The following is a 15,848-nucleotide window of genomic DNA, read 5'->3' as shown; positions in this document are numbered from 1 at the left end:
TAAAAATGCTTTGGCAATGGATTATACAGAATTAAGGGGATTGCTTTGTCACCATCCCTCTCCCCTCCCCTGCACTGAGGGCTATTAGTGTTAATTATTTAGAGTTCCTTGTTTTGCACACAGGAAACGGTGATCAATGTGCAATGCTAGGGAAACGGCTGTGTACCCCCCGATGTCAGTACTTTACCCCTTGTCTTTCCAAGTGTCCGTGCTCTTTGATGGTAGCCTTTGGTTTTTATTCAGCACAGTGTAAATAGCACTATTTAGAAAGATGGCGGGGGGGGGGGATGTTGTTTGGTTGATTTTTTTGCCATGCAGGAACATTTTCTCTGGAATTGTTAACCTTCTGACACAGCCTGCAATGTTTCTTTTCTTGCGTTTTTACTAATCTCCTGTTAATTTTCAGCTGTTGTGCATTCTGTGCTGCAAACCACACAGTGGCAAAACCAAGTGGGTGGGTGGTCTTTTCACTTAGGCTCACCTATGGCTTTTTTGCTGCTGGATATGGGCAGTTCACAGGGTGCCCTGACTGGAAACTAGAGGTAATCGTGAGATGTGAAGATCTAGTCACGGTTGTTCTGTCTCTTAAGGTGCAAAGATTCCCAGCAAACTGGAAAACATTGAGCAGTAGCCCCAGACTACGCAGCCACAAGCAGTAAACAAGATCGTACTTCTGGGTTCTTGACTGGCTCTTCAGGCGCCCTTATTCTGTGGCTTGATTGTGCAGACTGGTACTGAATTGTTCCAACTTCAGCCGAAATGCCATAGAAATACACTTTTGTGTGTGTGTGTGTGTGCGGTGGAGGCAGAAGTGTTTATGCCAGCTGCCCTTCAGGTCAAGCTGAGCTGTTCAGAGGGGACAGCTGGACTCCTCCTGCAGCAGGCGGAAGGAGGTCTTCCTTGAGACCCAACCTCTGACCGTTTTCGTCCTTTGTCTGCAAAACGTGCTACTATGGAACAGGGCTTGATACGTCTGGTATCTGTCCAGGTAACTTTGGAGCACGTCTCCAGAGCCCGGCCCAGGCTGCAGTGTGGATTTGTAGTTGCTCGTTGCGTTCTGGATACGTGCAGTGAAATACAGTTTGTCACGTGTTGTGGTCTTCCCATATTACTTTGGTTGCAAAAGTCAGAAGATTCAGGAAAACATTCCTGTAAAAATGCAGGACCAGCAGCACCTCATGTTAGAAAGAGCAGCTCTTGGGGTGACTTCCCGTTTTTTGCCCCTGCGTTCTTCCGCGATCCCATCGCAGTGGCGTTAGAGTACTTGCAGCTTCCTAGCACCGGAAATTTTACTGCAGAAGAATGCAGAATTAAAATATGCCAAGTAATATGAAATGAACTGGATTGTGGCCTTAGTTCATGGACTGCATCACTCACGACATAATGCAGTGTCACCCAGTAGAAATATTGCTCCTGATGGGTAAAGGCATTAGGAGTACTCAAGGCATGGTACAAAACTTGCTTAATGATTTGCATTTTTTCCCCTATATTACAAAACATAGTTGAGCAGATGGATGCAGCCAGCTGTACACAGAGCTTAAGGGAGTACTGGGGAAAAAAGAGAGAGGTTTTTGTTAAGATAAATGTAATAATCTCCGTGATAATTAGTTTAATTTAGATCCCTGCATCTGACTCATTTTTGACTAACCTGGTATGAAGCCGTTCTGACGAGTCTGTGGATTTGGTTTGATTACCGTCCCTTTTTTGTGCTTGTGGATTGCTCACTGATCACTGGTATTTTTCATTAAGCAGTTGCTTTATTACATTGTTATTTAGAGGGGAGTAATTTGTGTTCTCTAATTAATTTAATTCCAGTCACATTTTGTAAGTAGCTACAATGAGCCCATTCAAGGGGTTTTAGGTCATATTGACATTGTTTAGCAGATGTGCCGGTTTGTTTTTAAACACTCTGTTAACTCTGTGATGACAAGGGCCCCGTTCGGTCGTACGGCTGCGCTTCCCCCAAGTTAGAATTTGCACCCGCAAAAAAACCCCCAAAATTCAAAGACGCGTTTTAAGTGCTACTGAAAGATGTCTGTATGGATTAAATCACAGAGGAAATACATTGGAAAGGGTGAAGATATAAGCGGGTGCTATGGCATTATCGCAGCTCAGTAGATTTTTTCCCCTGGCGGTAAGCTTGTCCTGTGAAAGACTATCAACTTTTGTGAACATGTCACTGATTTTGGTAAAAAGTCAATTACTGCTAGTTCTGCAGCAAACTCTGGCACAGAGCAGTGACACCGTAAGATTCATCGGCCTGTGAAGGACCTGCCAAACAGTGGCCTTGTGTGCATTTTCCGTTATTTTTCAGCCGTTTTCCATCTCTTTTGGATTGGAACAGCTGAAATTAATGACAAACATTGACGGAAAGGTTTGTTCAGTAGCTCATACTTAATACATTTTAACATTTAATGATTGCAGTGCCATAAACTGATTTCTGCTACGCTCTGAACCAACAACCCAGCTGCATCTCAGCTTTATTTTTTGTAGGGAACATCTAGATTGCTGTAATACCTCTCCTGGCTCATGTTGTGCTTTTTATCGAGGGTGCGTGCGTGTGTGGGTATCTGCTCTACTTACTGATTTAATAGGAACGAGCATCTCTTGGAAGGGGAGAGTAAGCATGTGTGTGCATGCATGTGGAAGGAGACGGGGAGGGAATATCTGTCTGTATGTTTACATTTATGATGGTGCCTGGTAAAAATGCAACATGCCATGAATGTTATTAGTACTTTACTCTTTACATGTATTGTACAAACACAGCAACTGTCAGCAGAAATGAAGCTGCATTCTTTGTTTTTTTAGTTCAAACAGTTTTGATGTTTCATTGTCCCCGGATCAATCACTGCCTGAAGGGGCATTAGCTGTTGGCTGGGAATGCACCAGAGCGACATGCAGGGTGCAGATAATCCTCAAAAGCTGGAAATTGTTAATTTAAAAAACACGTTGCACTTTTCATCTGAGTCTGTCGAGCAGGCAGCGAATTGGGCGCTATTGATCATTTTTAATTGTGGATCTCGCACGTTCAGAGCTAACATCTCCCAAAGCACCTTAAAATGAGCTTCTTCCCAGACCCACTTGTAGTTCAGCTGCATCGCTCATTGTGTTCTCTGTGTAAAAGTTAGACAGGGCCATGGTTTTTAGCATAAACAAAATGCATAAAGTAGAAAGCATAACGCGGCATAAATGCCACATAAATCATGTCCTAAAGACAAAAGCAGATTTCAGACATTTGAATTACCGAGTGCTTAATGCGTAGGGTAACGTGTCTTTGGGTTTTGTGTTAGTTTTCTGGAACGCTGCTCCGAGCAAAACGCGGGGGTTTCCCTCTCCTCCCAGAGCAGAGGAAAAGGAGGACCGTTCTCAGCGTGCCCGTACGTACGCACAGGAGCAGTCGGTAGCGATCCCGCTTGGCTTCTCCCACGGCTCGCGTTCGTCACGCAGCAAACAAGAGGCTGCTCCAAAACGCAAAATTGTCCTTGCAAAAACCTTCTCTTGTGCCCTCGCCGTTGTTCCTTCCTTTGCATCGACTGTAACCCATATAAAAATCCCCCTTTTTCCTGACTTCCCTGGCTCTGGCATCCCCCCCTCCCCAACCCCGAGGGCCAGGCCGTCGGCAGGGCTCAGTTTTCAAGCCACAGCTCCCTGAAACGGTAACTAGCACCTGCAGTATCTGGCTTCAAACATTTGCACTTAGGGTGGGCAGGAAGGAAAGGTGCGTTTTCTCAGCAAGCTGCCTGTTTTGGGGGGGGGAGGTCAGGCTTGCTCCTCTGCGTGCTTTTGCTTTCCTTTGCCCAGCCGGAGGCTCCCAGCCAAAACTGCCCTTAAAAAAAAAAAAAAAATCAATTTCTCGCTGAAATACTTTTTAAAAAAATCAACCTGCTCCCCGAGCGCCGCTCTGATTGGTCCGGATAAAATTGACAAGCCGATCGCGTCAAAAGGAAAGATCCTCGGCTTAATTGTCGGCTAAGTCCCCCTTAATCCGGGGGGCGGGGTGGGGGGGAGCGGTTGCGGTCCTGCCGGAGCGGAGCCGTGGCTCTGCCAGGCCGCCGCAGCGCCGGGCGGCCGCGCTGGCGCCGAGAGCGCTCGCCCCCCGCTCCCGTCGCGCTCCCCCGCTCCCGTCGCGCTCGGCTTTGATTCGATGTGAGCAGACCGGCAGCTCCGCCGCGAGAGCGAAGCCTGACATAAAACTCTGCAGATGGCCGCGTTCGGCGGATGCACCTAGGGATTTCTTTCTTTTTTTTTTTTTTTTTCTTTAAGGGAAGGTAACGTTTAGATGCTAATGTTTATTTTTCCCTTGTTGCCGTTTTGCAGGACTGCCGGTCCCAAAGAAGAGCCCAAAGTCGGTAAGCACTTTTCTGCTACTATTCCTGTTTGTCTGTCCGGTTTGGAGGAGGAAGGCACGAGTTTGGCTGGGCTTTTTGTGGGGTTTGCTGGTTTTAAGTTGTCTTGCTGGTGCAGCAGTGATTCCCTTGCAGGGCTTGTGCTGGCTAAGGGAATGCAGCACAGAAAGGGAGCTTGTTTGCAAATAAAGTCCGAGGTTTACAGATCCTCTTCCCTGAGGGATGAGCCATTTAACCCACCAAAAAAAAAAAAAAAAAGGCACTATTGTTTCCTTTTGGAAAGGTGGGAGGCTCCACCTTCTTGCCAGATAGCAATTCTTGCCGGGTGTTTGCAGAAACCAGGCTTTTCCATTAACTCCCTGAGTTTTCTCGGGTACCATCGGCTGAATTATTAACAGAATGCGAAAGCATGTGCCTTGACGAGAGAGACAAAGCATGAACTGTGCATGTTTACAGCCTCTCGCGAATACCGTTTGCTGCCTGAGCGCTCGCTCTGGAGGCGTTTTCTTACTGAGCAGAATTATGTTGCAGGTGTGAGATCTTTTATTAAAAAAAAAAAATCAGTATTTTCCTGTCCCTTCTGATCTTATTTCCATGTGCAGCTGTTACTTGGATGACATGTGAGCTAATAGCTTGGGAGCTGTCATCTGAAGTATCATTAAAGCTCTGTGCATGATATCGTGGGAAGAAATTATCGTGCTATTTATATGCAACAGAAAGAAATGCTTTATTTTTAAAGGAAATGAAATATTTAGAGCCTGAAAGTTTCCAGAGATTTGCTGAGAGGGAGGGAAAAGAGAAATTGACTTCCCAGGAGCTTCGGGGACGCAGAGCGAGTGAGGTGTTTGCCGTTGTCGGGAGACAGCGCGAAACTTCACCGACAGCCCGCGATGGGGGCCCGGGGCTGCAGCTGGGCGCAGCCCACCTTCCCGCAAACCTTGGCGAGAGCTTTTCCCAGCAGCCGAGCAGAAAGCTGCTGCTTTTCGCGCAAGTTCCCCGTTCATCCAAGAAGCAAGCCCTGCAATAATTAATGGGGTTTGGATGGCTGGGGGCAGCGCTGATGACAGTCACGTGAGCCCAGGCCTCTGCCGTTGTCAGCTCGCATTAGTGTCGAGCGGCGGAAGCGCGGGGTGCGCTCCCTCGCAAATCACGGGCACGTCAGCCCCTGCGTGCTTCTGCGCCATACGCGGGGACTTATTCAGCCTTTGGTAAAACGGGATCAAGAGTGTAAAATACGTACAAGTCTAGAGCGTTTCTTTGCTCTGCCTGCACTTTTCTCCCTGGTCAGAGAAAGAATCGCTGCGTGCACTTTGCAGTCCGACTGCTGTTATTAAGCCCTGATGAACGAACGAGTCGTGGTCTTTACCCGCGTGCAGTTCTCGGCTCCCGCTCGCCTCCGCGTGGGTTCGGAGTCGGGTAGCGCGGGAGCCGGCGGTGTCGGGCGCCTGCCCTGTTAGCGGTGCCGCGGCCCTGTGAAAATCCAAGCAACCTCTAAATCCCTGCTGGGATCGTCCTTCCTCAGTGAACAAAGAAACTGTTTGCAAACAGGTGTAGCTTTGCAACAGCAGGTTTTTCCCTACCGTTTGCTTGCAGGAGCTGGTGGTCCTAGAAAAGCAACCCCAGTGATGCCCTGCTGACCCCCCCCCTCCCCTACTCTAGGGTCCCTTCAGTAATTTTTACTATGGTCCAAGGCGGTGCTGTTGCCTCAAAAGCGTAGGACTTGCAGAAAGCAGCGTCTCCTGTTCCCCTAGGCTGCATGGCGATGAGTCTGCTGTTCCTAGACGTTTGCACAGCGATGAGCAGCAGCCTCTTGCCCTGCTGCAGCGTCGGTGCAGCAGCAATGCACAGGATGGATTTGTGCTGATGTCAAGAGTTTGTGTGTCCAAGGTGTTAGTCAACAGCATAAAGCAGTGGTGGTGTTAACATACCTGCTTTATGCAGTTTAATGATAGAGGTTGGGTTGGGCAGGGGCTGGGGTGCTGGGGAAAGCCCGGCCCTCTTAGCTCTGCAGATCTCCCCATGCTGTGGTCCTGGTGGCAAAGAGCCGAGCTCGTCCCGCTGAACCGTTGCCCGGCTGGGATGGTGTCTCGCCGCGCTCTGCCTTTCCGGGGGATGCTTTTCTGTGCTTGGGGCCGTTGGGTGCATCCCAATGTCGCCAGCTGACTAGGCTCCCGCAGGCTGGTTCGCTGGTGCTGCCTCAGGGGCACCTGCCAGATAACTGGCACGGGTTGAATGCGCTGCCGGTTTCTCCCCAGGGAACACTTTCCAGCACTTCTTCATTGATAAATTGGTTAAAGAAACAGCATGCACCCAGGCCTGCGGTGCTTGGCCTGATTGGCACTTGGTCTCGGTCTTGTCTCCTCTGCTGCTGTTGGGAAAACACAAGCTCAGGTCTTTGTCCTCCTCCGCTTCTCAGTTCAGTGAAAATCCCTCTCCCTTTTTTCCTATATCCTTTCCCAAAGCCCAGACACCCACCTGCCTTGCTGCCAACTCCTCTCTTTCTCAAAACAGCCCTGTTTTTAGCAGAGTCAGTCACATTCCCGTATTTCCGGATGCTGACATCAGGCTGTTGGATTTACATCTTGGAGGAGAAGTTGTAGGGTCTTCAGGAGGTTTGTCAGCTTAGTCTCTTGGGTATTTTTCTGTCCAGGCATGTGTCTGCGCATATTATCACAGACACACCAATATCTTTTGATGCATTTTGGTGTGTTTGTCGGTTTTTAGGGAGAGTTTTTCAACCTTAGTAGAAAACTCAAACTAGTAAAAAATCTTCAGAGCCAGATTTTGAAACAAGCTGTGAAAGTGGCTGGACGCTTCCAAGTCCTTTCTTTTTTTCCTCCCCCCAAAATGGACAGATTCACAGCAGTTGTCTGCACCGATTTTTGTTTCTAGGTTCCCATTGATTCTTCTGTAAATGAAAATGAATAATATTTTGGCATCGACAGTTTGGGGAGATACATTTTCAGTATACACTTTTTCTAATATAGCAATTTTCCCTGCAATTATCCTGATGCAGCATGAATGGAAACAAACTTACTTTTTTTTTCCTTCTTTTTTTCATGCATCAAAATATTCCACAAGGGGGCAAAGATTCTCATTTCCAGCTCCGTTTTGTATTGCTGCCGGGACCAGGTTCTCTGAAAACTGCTCTGCTCTCTCTAGAGCACAAAATCTATAACTAGATCGTCCAAAGACAAGATCATTGCAGAGGGAGGAACTGCTAAGCTCTTTTAAAAACCTTACTTTTCTTTTGGATCTAAATAAACACATTGTCAGCACAGCTGAATTGTGACCCAAAATGCAATTTCTATGGACAACTTGTCCCTGACAAGGGACTTGTTGCCACGTGCTGCGAGCTGGAAGGCGGTGTTTGGGGCTCTGCCCATGTCCTGTTTTTGTCAGGAGGAGAAATCGCTTCTGCAGCGTGAGGATTTGCACGAGGCATCCCCGTTCATTCACAGTCCCTTTTTTTCCCCCACCTTGAAGCAAGCACAGAACGAGTCACAGTGACTCTGCTCTTGCAGTTTGCATGCCTGGAGATGCCTGTGCCAAAAGACTTTGGTGTCAATTCTTTCCCCCGGCCACGTTGTTGGCCACCACTGCCTCTTCTGCTGAGGGCTTCTCCTGGCCTGACACAACCATATATGATGGCCGGTGCTAACGATTAGTGTCTACTCGCTGCCTGAAGCCACTTCTTGGCCGTGTCACCAGCCTCTGCTGCTTCAGCCTCTGCTGCACAAAGTAATGCTTAATTGCTCTTTCATTTGACGCAAGTGACAAACTGGTCAGTGACATGCAGGTATCTGTAGCATCTTCCAGCCCTGTGCTGTTCTGAGAGACTTTTAGGGTCCATTTTCCTCCTACCTCCTTGGGGAGCCCAACAGCTTGAAGCTCCCCTGCTCCCATCGCCTTTGCTGTTACCATCCCTCCCCGTGGTCACAGGACTGCAGCGTGCTCAGGGTGGGCCTCTCCGCTGCTTCACTTGGGAAGGTGCTACCTTTCAGCAAGTGTAGTGGCTGCAGATGGGATTGCACAGTGCGGGGGGGGAAGAAATCCTGGAAGAAATGCCAACGCGTGCACAACCCTGAACACCTCTTCCACAGCAATGCCCCCACCTCCCGGCAGCAGCACAAGGAAGCGGCAGCAACAGTGACATGCCTGTTAACATCCCTCGGTGGGAAAGGTCAGCTAGGGAAGATGTTCTTCCCATCACCACATTTTTGCCATCTTATGTTGTGCAGGATGAGCGCTACAAAGTTTCAGTAAGGGCATAGGGGAGCTGGCAAAGCACCGTAAGCTCTGTTTCAGACCTGCGGCTTGGATAGGGCAGGAGAAGCTCCAACCTTCCACATATTTGTTTTGTCATGGCTGTAGTACGGTAGCGAGGTAATTATTTTTCCCAGCACCTCTATTTCTGTGTGCAGTCTGCCTAAATGGACTCAAGGTAGTCATCACAGTTCCAATTTCAAGCCACTCTATGTCAGAACTTAGTCTCTCTAGCAAGAAAGAGTAAAGACCACCATAGATATTTGCTGCTTGGTTTTGTGCTTCAAGGCAGCCAAGGAAAGATGCTTGCTAGCTTGAGTAATTTAATGCCTCATGCTTTTTATCTTCTAGCTTCTGTCAAATGTCAACATGATTCAGCTGATCTAGTTTACTTTGCACTGAAAAACATGATCTGCAAACGCATCTTAGGGTGAGGTCTGCAAAGGGTCTGTCACCAAAGAGCCCCATGCTCCCCTGGCCCTGAGGTAGCAGGACCACTTTCTGCCCATGCATGAGGTGCACTGGGCAGTCAGGTCCGGGTCCTGCAGTGGAGGTCAGTTGCAAAACGGGCAGCAGGTGGAAGAGAGCCTTCCTTTTGTGGATAGGACACCACCTCGGTTCTCTTGGGCAAGCTCAGCCTTTGCCCCAGGGTACCAGCGTCTTTGGCCAGGCATCTCTACGAGCAGACCCTCCGGTGCCTGCCACTGCTGGTGGGCATGTGCTGGTACAGCACGTGGAAAGGAGTTTGACCTCCAACTTTTTTGGCCTGTCCTGGTGAGGTGAAAGTTGATTAAAGTTGTCTTAAATTCATCTAATTACATATATCTTTGATCTCCATAGTTGCGTTCTCCTTTCTCTGCTCCCCTCCTCCACTTGCAAATGGAGATGTTCCAGGCTTTTTAAAGGTGTTATTGTCTGAAAAATTACTATGCATCTGAAGAATGTTTGCACCCTGTTTCTTGTAAAATTGCTGTGTATCTGCAATTGCAAGTGTAGTTTAAATTAGAGGAGGGGGTTTTGCTTGAGATACACTGACACTTCCATTTGCACTCCAAATACAGAGCAGAATTAATGGTTTGTGCAGTATTTAGACCTTCCATATCATAAGCTGAGACTAATTTTTAGAGTTCAAACTTTTTTCTCTTAATAAGAAGGTTTTCAGATATCTCCCGACGTTTCCCCAGGGCTTGCATAAATCTTCCCAATTTAGTCCCTATACTCCAAGCTCTGTAAACCAGGTATTTCCAGTGAGACTGGCCTGAAGTTTCATAGGATGCTTTTAGTTATTTTAGTTGTTCGACCAAACAAACAAACAGTCCAGATGGCTGGACTGAGAGCTGTATTGTGTTTCTTTTTTTAAAGTTATAAAGGAGCGATTATCCACGGAATAGATGTTTTTAAACTACATAGGTGTTTTTAAACTACTTCATTTAAAAACTGAAGGGCTGCAGGTGAATTAGCTTCTTTTACCACTTAAAAAGCTAAAAATGTTTGAAATTGGTTTAGATATTTGTATTTGAAAGTCGGTGGATGAGTAATCACAGCAGGTATGCTTTGTTCAAAATTACTTTAAAGGACAAAGGCAGCTTCACGTTCTAGTCAATTGAGATACACTTAAAAAAAAATTGCTGGTGGTGGCTCAACAACTTGAGTACAAGGCTTGTATGTCAAAGCCATTGGGCTGCTGGGGCTGTTTCCTCCCTCAGTGTAAACCCAAATGCGTATGCAGCTTATAAAAAGACAAGCTTATTGTGAAGACTCAAAAGAGGGCGCTTTTATATGGAGACTTTCTCCTCCGTAATTCATCCAGCCCCACTGTGATTCACCGTTGGCCACCTGGGGTTTCATGTTCAGTCTGAAGGAGAGGGTCCCCATACTTGTGTGCTCTTCAGACCACTGTGCTGATCTGCTCTGTGTTTGCCATTGGCTTTTCTTCCTACCCCTGCTTGGTCTTTGGTGGAAAAGTTTGTCATAGCAGGGATTTCTACTGCCATGTCATCAGGCACCACCTGCCTGCAGGAGGCTCTATTTTTTGATTGAGATTTCTAGATAATGAGTGAGTGACCCTTTTTAGCCAGGAAATTGTGGACGTTATAGAGACCACAGGTAGGGTGCTGTTTTCCCTGGCGTTCACTACGTAGGAGCTGCCCCAGGAACAGGCCAGTTCCCTGTGCTGGAGCAGGTGGGAGACTGGGTTTGCCCTTGATGCCACCCCAAGGTCATCTCAAAAGAGCATAAAAAAAACATTAACTGTACTGTTTGGGGAGCTCTTGTTGAGGGAGGATTTTGCTGCATATTCAGCAGTACAAATCCTGGCAATGCAAACGCGACTTGTGCTTCATTTGAGCACACCGTCGTGAATTTGAGCTTAGAATTATGTACCCTGCTTAGCTAAATATTGAGCAGACGGAGCTCTTGACTTACTGCTTTTGAATAAGCCTTGAATTTAGGCGGACGTATTTCTTCCGGTTTTAATGTGCTCAATTAAAACAAGAAAATCAAACTGCACAAGTAGACGTTTTCACATTTGTGAGGGCCTGCTGTAATCCTGCGGATGCTCTGAGAAACAGAGACATGAAATTGGTTCTCTGTTGTCAACCCATCCTTGATGGAGCTGCAGGTGAAAAGTGATCTTGCATAGTAAGGCTGTGCCTGAACCTGCTTCAGAGGGGCTGCGTGTAAGTTTTCACTGTGAAATTTGATGGCTTTTCCTTATTCTTGTTGGCTCAAGTTAGACCCTAATGTTATTTAAGTAGAAGGTTGTTGAGTCTTTCCACCTTAATGTAGGAAAAAACAAGTACACTGAAACTAGTAACCTGTAATGAGATTTAGATTTGTTTTGCGTGTGAGATGGAGTACTGCATGGTTTTTATGATAAATGACTCTGTTTTGCATATCTCTTTCTGTCAGTCTGTCTATCGAAATCTGTCATCAGGGAATTTATCTGTATCCTGCATTAACTGGTGGCAGCAAAACTGAGATTTATATATTTACTTATGTGCACGCAGAAACCCTGATCAAAGATGGGAGAAAAATTGATGGAAAACACCCACTCAGAGACCAATAACCGTCTGTTCTCTCTCTTTCCACTTGCCTTCCTCCTTACAGCAACCACTTGAAAGGAAAGACAGCCAAAACAGTTCTCAGCACAGCGTCTCTAGCCACCGCAGCGGGCACACTGCTTCCCCCGTTCACAGCACGCAGGTGCTGCCGGACTACGCCGCCTCTGAAGCACCGGCCGCAGATCAACCGGACAGTTCTGGGCAGAAAAAGCCAGATCCGTTCAAAATCTGGGCCCAGTCCAGGAGCATGTATGAAAGCCGACGTGAGTATAAAACAGGTGTGGTTGCTAAGGCTACGGTTCTGGCAGCTGCTCTCTGTGTATTTTCTTTGCTAAAAACTGAATCTTGTGCGTTTATATTGAAAATATAAGGCTTGAGTTTGTTGAGTCGGTATTTTGGTGACTTGGTAGCAGTTCAGTTTCCTCTCTGATGAGGGGTGAGTTTAGATCATCTCCAGTAAAGGTCACTTAGACCAAAAAATCCCAATAAAATAATGTAAATATTAAAGTCCATCTTTGTCCCTATTTGTTATTTATTTTTAAATTGGGCTGAAGGAGAATTTCCAGGTTTGTTATCCAGATCCTAAACTATTTTTACAAGGTGAAGACTCCTTGACTGATTGTTTGGTTTGCTGAAATTCCTATCAGATGCTTTCCAGTCTCACGCTTGGAAGGAAAAGAATCCAGCTGAGCCCTGTTACTTTGCCCGGTGTCGACCACTTTAACAATATAGAAATCAAATGTGTATTGTAAATGGCTTTTATGGTAATTATTAATCTACACACTTGGCTAAGATTTGAGCAGGGCTTTGACTCTGCTCCAAGAGTACGAATATGCCTTCAATCAGTTTCTTCTCTGCAAAAAAAAAAATAAACATGCTAACCTCACTTTAATTATGCTGCTGAAGGTAGCAGAATCTGTAACAGCTTCTTAAAGAAAGTGTTAAAGAGTATTAGGTTCACATCCAGAAACAATGGTTATTTTAGTTATGGAAAAGGGAGCTTGAAAGTCTTAACACCGTAAGAGTATAACCTGGAGTTTGTTTTCATTGTGCTAACTGGAAATTGAGAGAAACAGTATAAAATGAACATTACCCCAGAACGAAAAATGGTAGGAATGACTTTTTTCCTGACCAAATGAATCATTTCTAAATCTTATGTCCTGGAAAAATTAAATCATGAATCACAGTTTTCTTGGCTGAAGATGCATCTCTTTGGATTGAATGTCTCAGCAATGCAGTTTGTAGGTGTCTCTGCTTCTCTGTGCTGCTTTCTTTCCCTTTTCAGGGATTAGCTGTATTCCTGACCTTGCAGGCTCTGGGGCCAGATCATGCCGTTCTACGGAGAAATGCAGCGACTGCACTTCCTCACTGCCCGTGCATCTAGTTGAAATAGGAAAAAGGGGCAGAGAGCTGTGGCCCGGTGACTTTTCAGTCCTGCAGAGCTCCTTCAGCTGCCCCAGACTGCCGAGATCAAGGCCAGCCCATGGCAACGGTATCACCTTTGCTCAGCTGAAGCAGTTCAGCTCACCTCCTTGCAGCGGGGTCCCCACAGGCACTGTGCTGTCATTGTCTCTGACCCCCCTGCAGCTATTTAGCTAATTTTTAATTAACTGTTTAACTCATACTAATTAGTCATTAGCTTAGCAGCCTTAACTCCTGCCTATCTTTCCTGATAAAAACCTGAGGCTGAGTGGGAGAAATCTTAAAGTGCGCATTCAAGCTGTTGAAAGTGAAAATTCTGGGTCCACCTCCAAAATGGTGTGAGAAATCCTTGCTCTTTCCTCGGTGCCTGTAGGCATCTCATAGAGGTTTTATCCCTGTCTGTGAGTACAGCCCTTCCAGATTCCATTTCTCTGCTCTCCTGGCCCGCTGATTTCCCAGGCCCTGTTTCTCCCAGTCTGCAATCCTCTCGGGATTGTGGCATTGAGCCACGGGATTATTGCTAGGGCCTTTTGCTGGACTGCAGCATCTGCTAGCACATTGCGATCCTTCAGCTTCCCTGTTTCACTTTGTTGTTTGCCATGGCCCAGGATCTCTGTGTAGCAGGAATCAATCCTTTTCTGCTATTTTAATGCTTATCTCCTGGCTCTTCTGCCAGGTGGGACCTCCCCGTTTGGACATCAGTGCCTGTTTACCTCCTCCTCCTCCTGCTGCTGCCATTTACTGCCCAGGAAAGTGTTTCCTTGGACTTTTTGGTTAGGGTTCTCGGAGACTGGCAAAAGCGTGATGTGGTCATGTCTCCTTGTAAGCGCCGATCGCTGCAAGTGTCCAAGAGCCCATGTATTTCAGATCCTAAGCTGAAATAAAATGTACCCCCTGGAGATTAACCTGCACTTTTACCTGTGATTTGGCTTTGCTGAACCTGACAGAAAGTAAAGAAAAAAAGGAAAGATATAGTCCAAGGAAAGATATTGTCCAACAGCCGATGGAAGTGCTGTGTATCCTGTTGCAGTCAGATCCCAAAGTGCAGCTGGTGCTTTTATTCAGAGATCAGTGTCAGTCCTTGCTCTTTCCCTCACCTGCCAAGCCCTCGCCTGCCATCCCTCTCCCTGGTCGCTGATGAACAGGGAGTGTAGTTCACAACTGAAGCCCAGCATGTCCTCTGCCTGGGGAGCGTGGGGTGAGCTATGATGTTTCTTACCCTACCTTTGGTCTGCAAGGAGAGAAGTAGGCAGCTGGTGGCTACTCTGTTATAAATGTGAATTGTCTTTTTGAAACTCACTTCCCAGTGATGCCCGAGCACTAGTTGCATAGCTCTTGGTCCGGACTTAGGGAACACTGCAGACTGCGGGATGGGAAAAACCATTCCCTGAGACTCCTGTTTTGCTGTCTGTCTGCTCCGTGTGTGCTGTGCTTTGTGCTTTCCACCAGTTGCAGCCCAGTTTAACTCTGGTCCCTCCTTTGGCTGACCATGATACAAAGTTATCATTGTTTTGTTCTTTGCTTGAGGACCTCTTTGGCTTTGGGGCTTAAGTTAGCATGTCTTTCTCTTTGGCATCCATGGCTTTGGATGCTAGGTCACTCTCTGTAATGAAAACACGAGCAGAATTTAAATGAATAGCTAATGTACAGGAGGAGGATGCTGCTCTATCGCCCATGCTGAGATTGGCTGATGCATCCTTTAGCCTGGGCTTTTGGTGTGTCCTCCCAAGTCTCCATTGCCCAAGAAGCTCCAGACTGGTGCTCTCTGTTCCACAGTCCAGGATATCTGTCTCTTGATTCTTTGCCATATGTTTTAAGAAATATGAACGGGATAAGACAATGTTCTTACTGGGGACTCAAAACCCTGCCCCTCACGAGTGGACTGAAAGACAGAAACAATCCTTATATTGGAGTATGTGATGAAGCTCGGGAAGACAGAATTTTAGATTATAAGATCATTCTTAGTGCTGTATTTAGCTCCATTTCTGAAATCATTGCATATGAAGAGAACATAATGCAGTTTTTCAAGTGCAGTTGACACAAAAAGAGGAATTCATTAGCCACAGCCCAGCCAGAATTTTTTTCATCTAAAAATAATAATGTAGGGAGATGTAATTCAGTATATGAATACCATATTCTCTGGGATGATTCTAAGAAGTACTGAATCTGTAATGGCCACCTACTGCCTTTTTGACTGGGAGTGCATCCCACTGATAATAACAGTAATAGCAATAATATAGGCATGGAAATTACAAAGGCAACATTTTAATTTTTCAAAATTGATACAGCGTATTCTACTTTTCCTTTGGATACATGAATCATTATTTAATAACAAAGGCTATATTTGACATACGTGACTTGTCTCAGTGAAGCCATTGGCAGAGCAGAATTTCATTCAGAAGTGCCAAATAGCCCATAGTCTTGTGAAACCGTATTTTTTTTTTGATACACCCAGTGCATCTGAGATTAAGGAATCACTCAGATTCTGTGGAGGAGAGCAACAGACATTGTCTGCTAAAAATATATATAAATAATTAAATATATAAAGCTAGAATTAATAATGCAAAGCTAAGAAAAGGCTCCATAATTTGTGTCTAGACAATGGTTGAGTAGCAGCAGATGAGAACTGCAACTTTATTCAATACATACAAGCTAAAGTTTCCGCTTGCAGCTCTGCCAGGTGAGGAGATCAGGCCTGCAAGGTGCTGAGTGCTTTGGCTCCAGTCCAGCAAAGCTTAATTTCAAGCCGTAG

The 15,848-nt window shown here is 46.3% G+C and overlaps 1 protein-coding gene across 50 annotated transcripts in view; it reads left to right on the top strand.

Moving 5' to 3' along the window:
* Positions 1-15,848, top strand: part of MAGI1 (membrane associated guanylate kinase, WW and PDZ domain containing 1) — a 351,119-nt gene that overhangs the window by 308,984 nt on the left and 26,287 nt on the right. For all 50 annotated transcript variants that reach the window (XM_068906871.1, XM_068906858.1, XM_068906855.1 and 47 more), the window contains 2 exons: positions 4,318-4,349; positions 11,721-11,937. In XM_068906871.1, coding sequence (XP_068762972.1) covers positions 4,318-4,349; positions 11,721-11,937 — 249 coding nt within the window. The remainder of the gene's footprint in view (positions 1-4,317; positions 4,350-11,720; positions 11,938-15,848) is intronic.

The sequence above is a fragment of the Struthio camelus genome, chromosome 14 (assembly GCF_040807025.1).
Source record: "Struthio camelus isolate bStrCam1 chromosome 14, bStrCam1.hap1, whole genome shotgun sequence".
Classification (NCBI taxonomy): Eukaryota; Metazoa; Chordata; class Aves; order Struthioniformes; family Struthionidae; genus Struthio; species Struthio camelus.
This window is presented reverse-complemented; position numbering and strand designations above follow the sequence as displayed.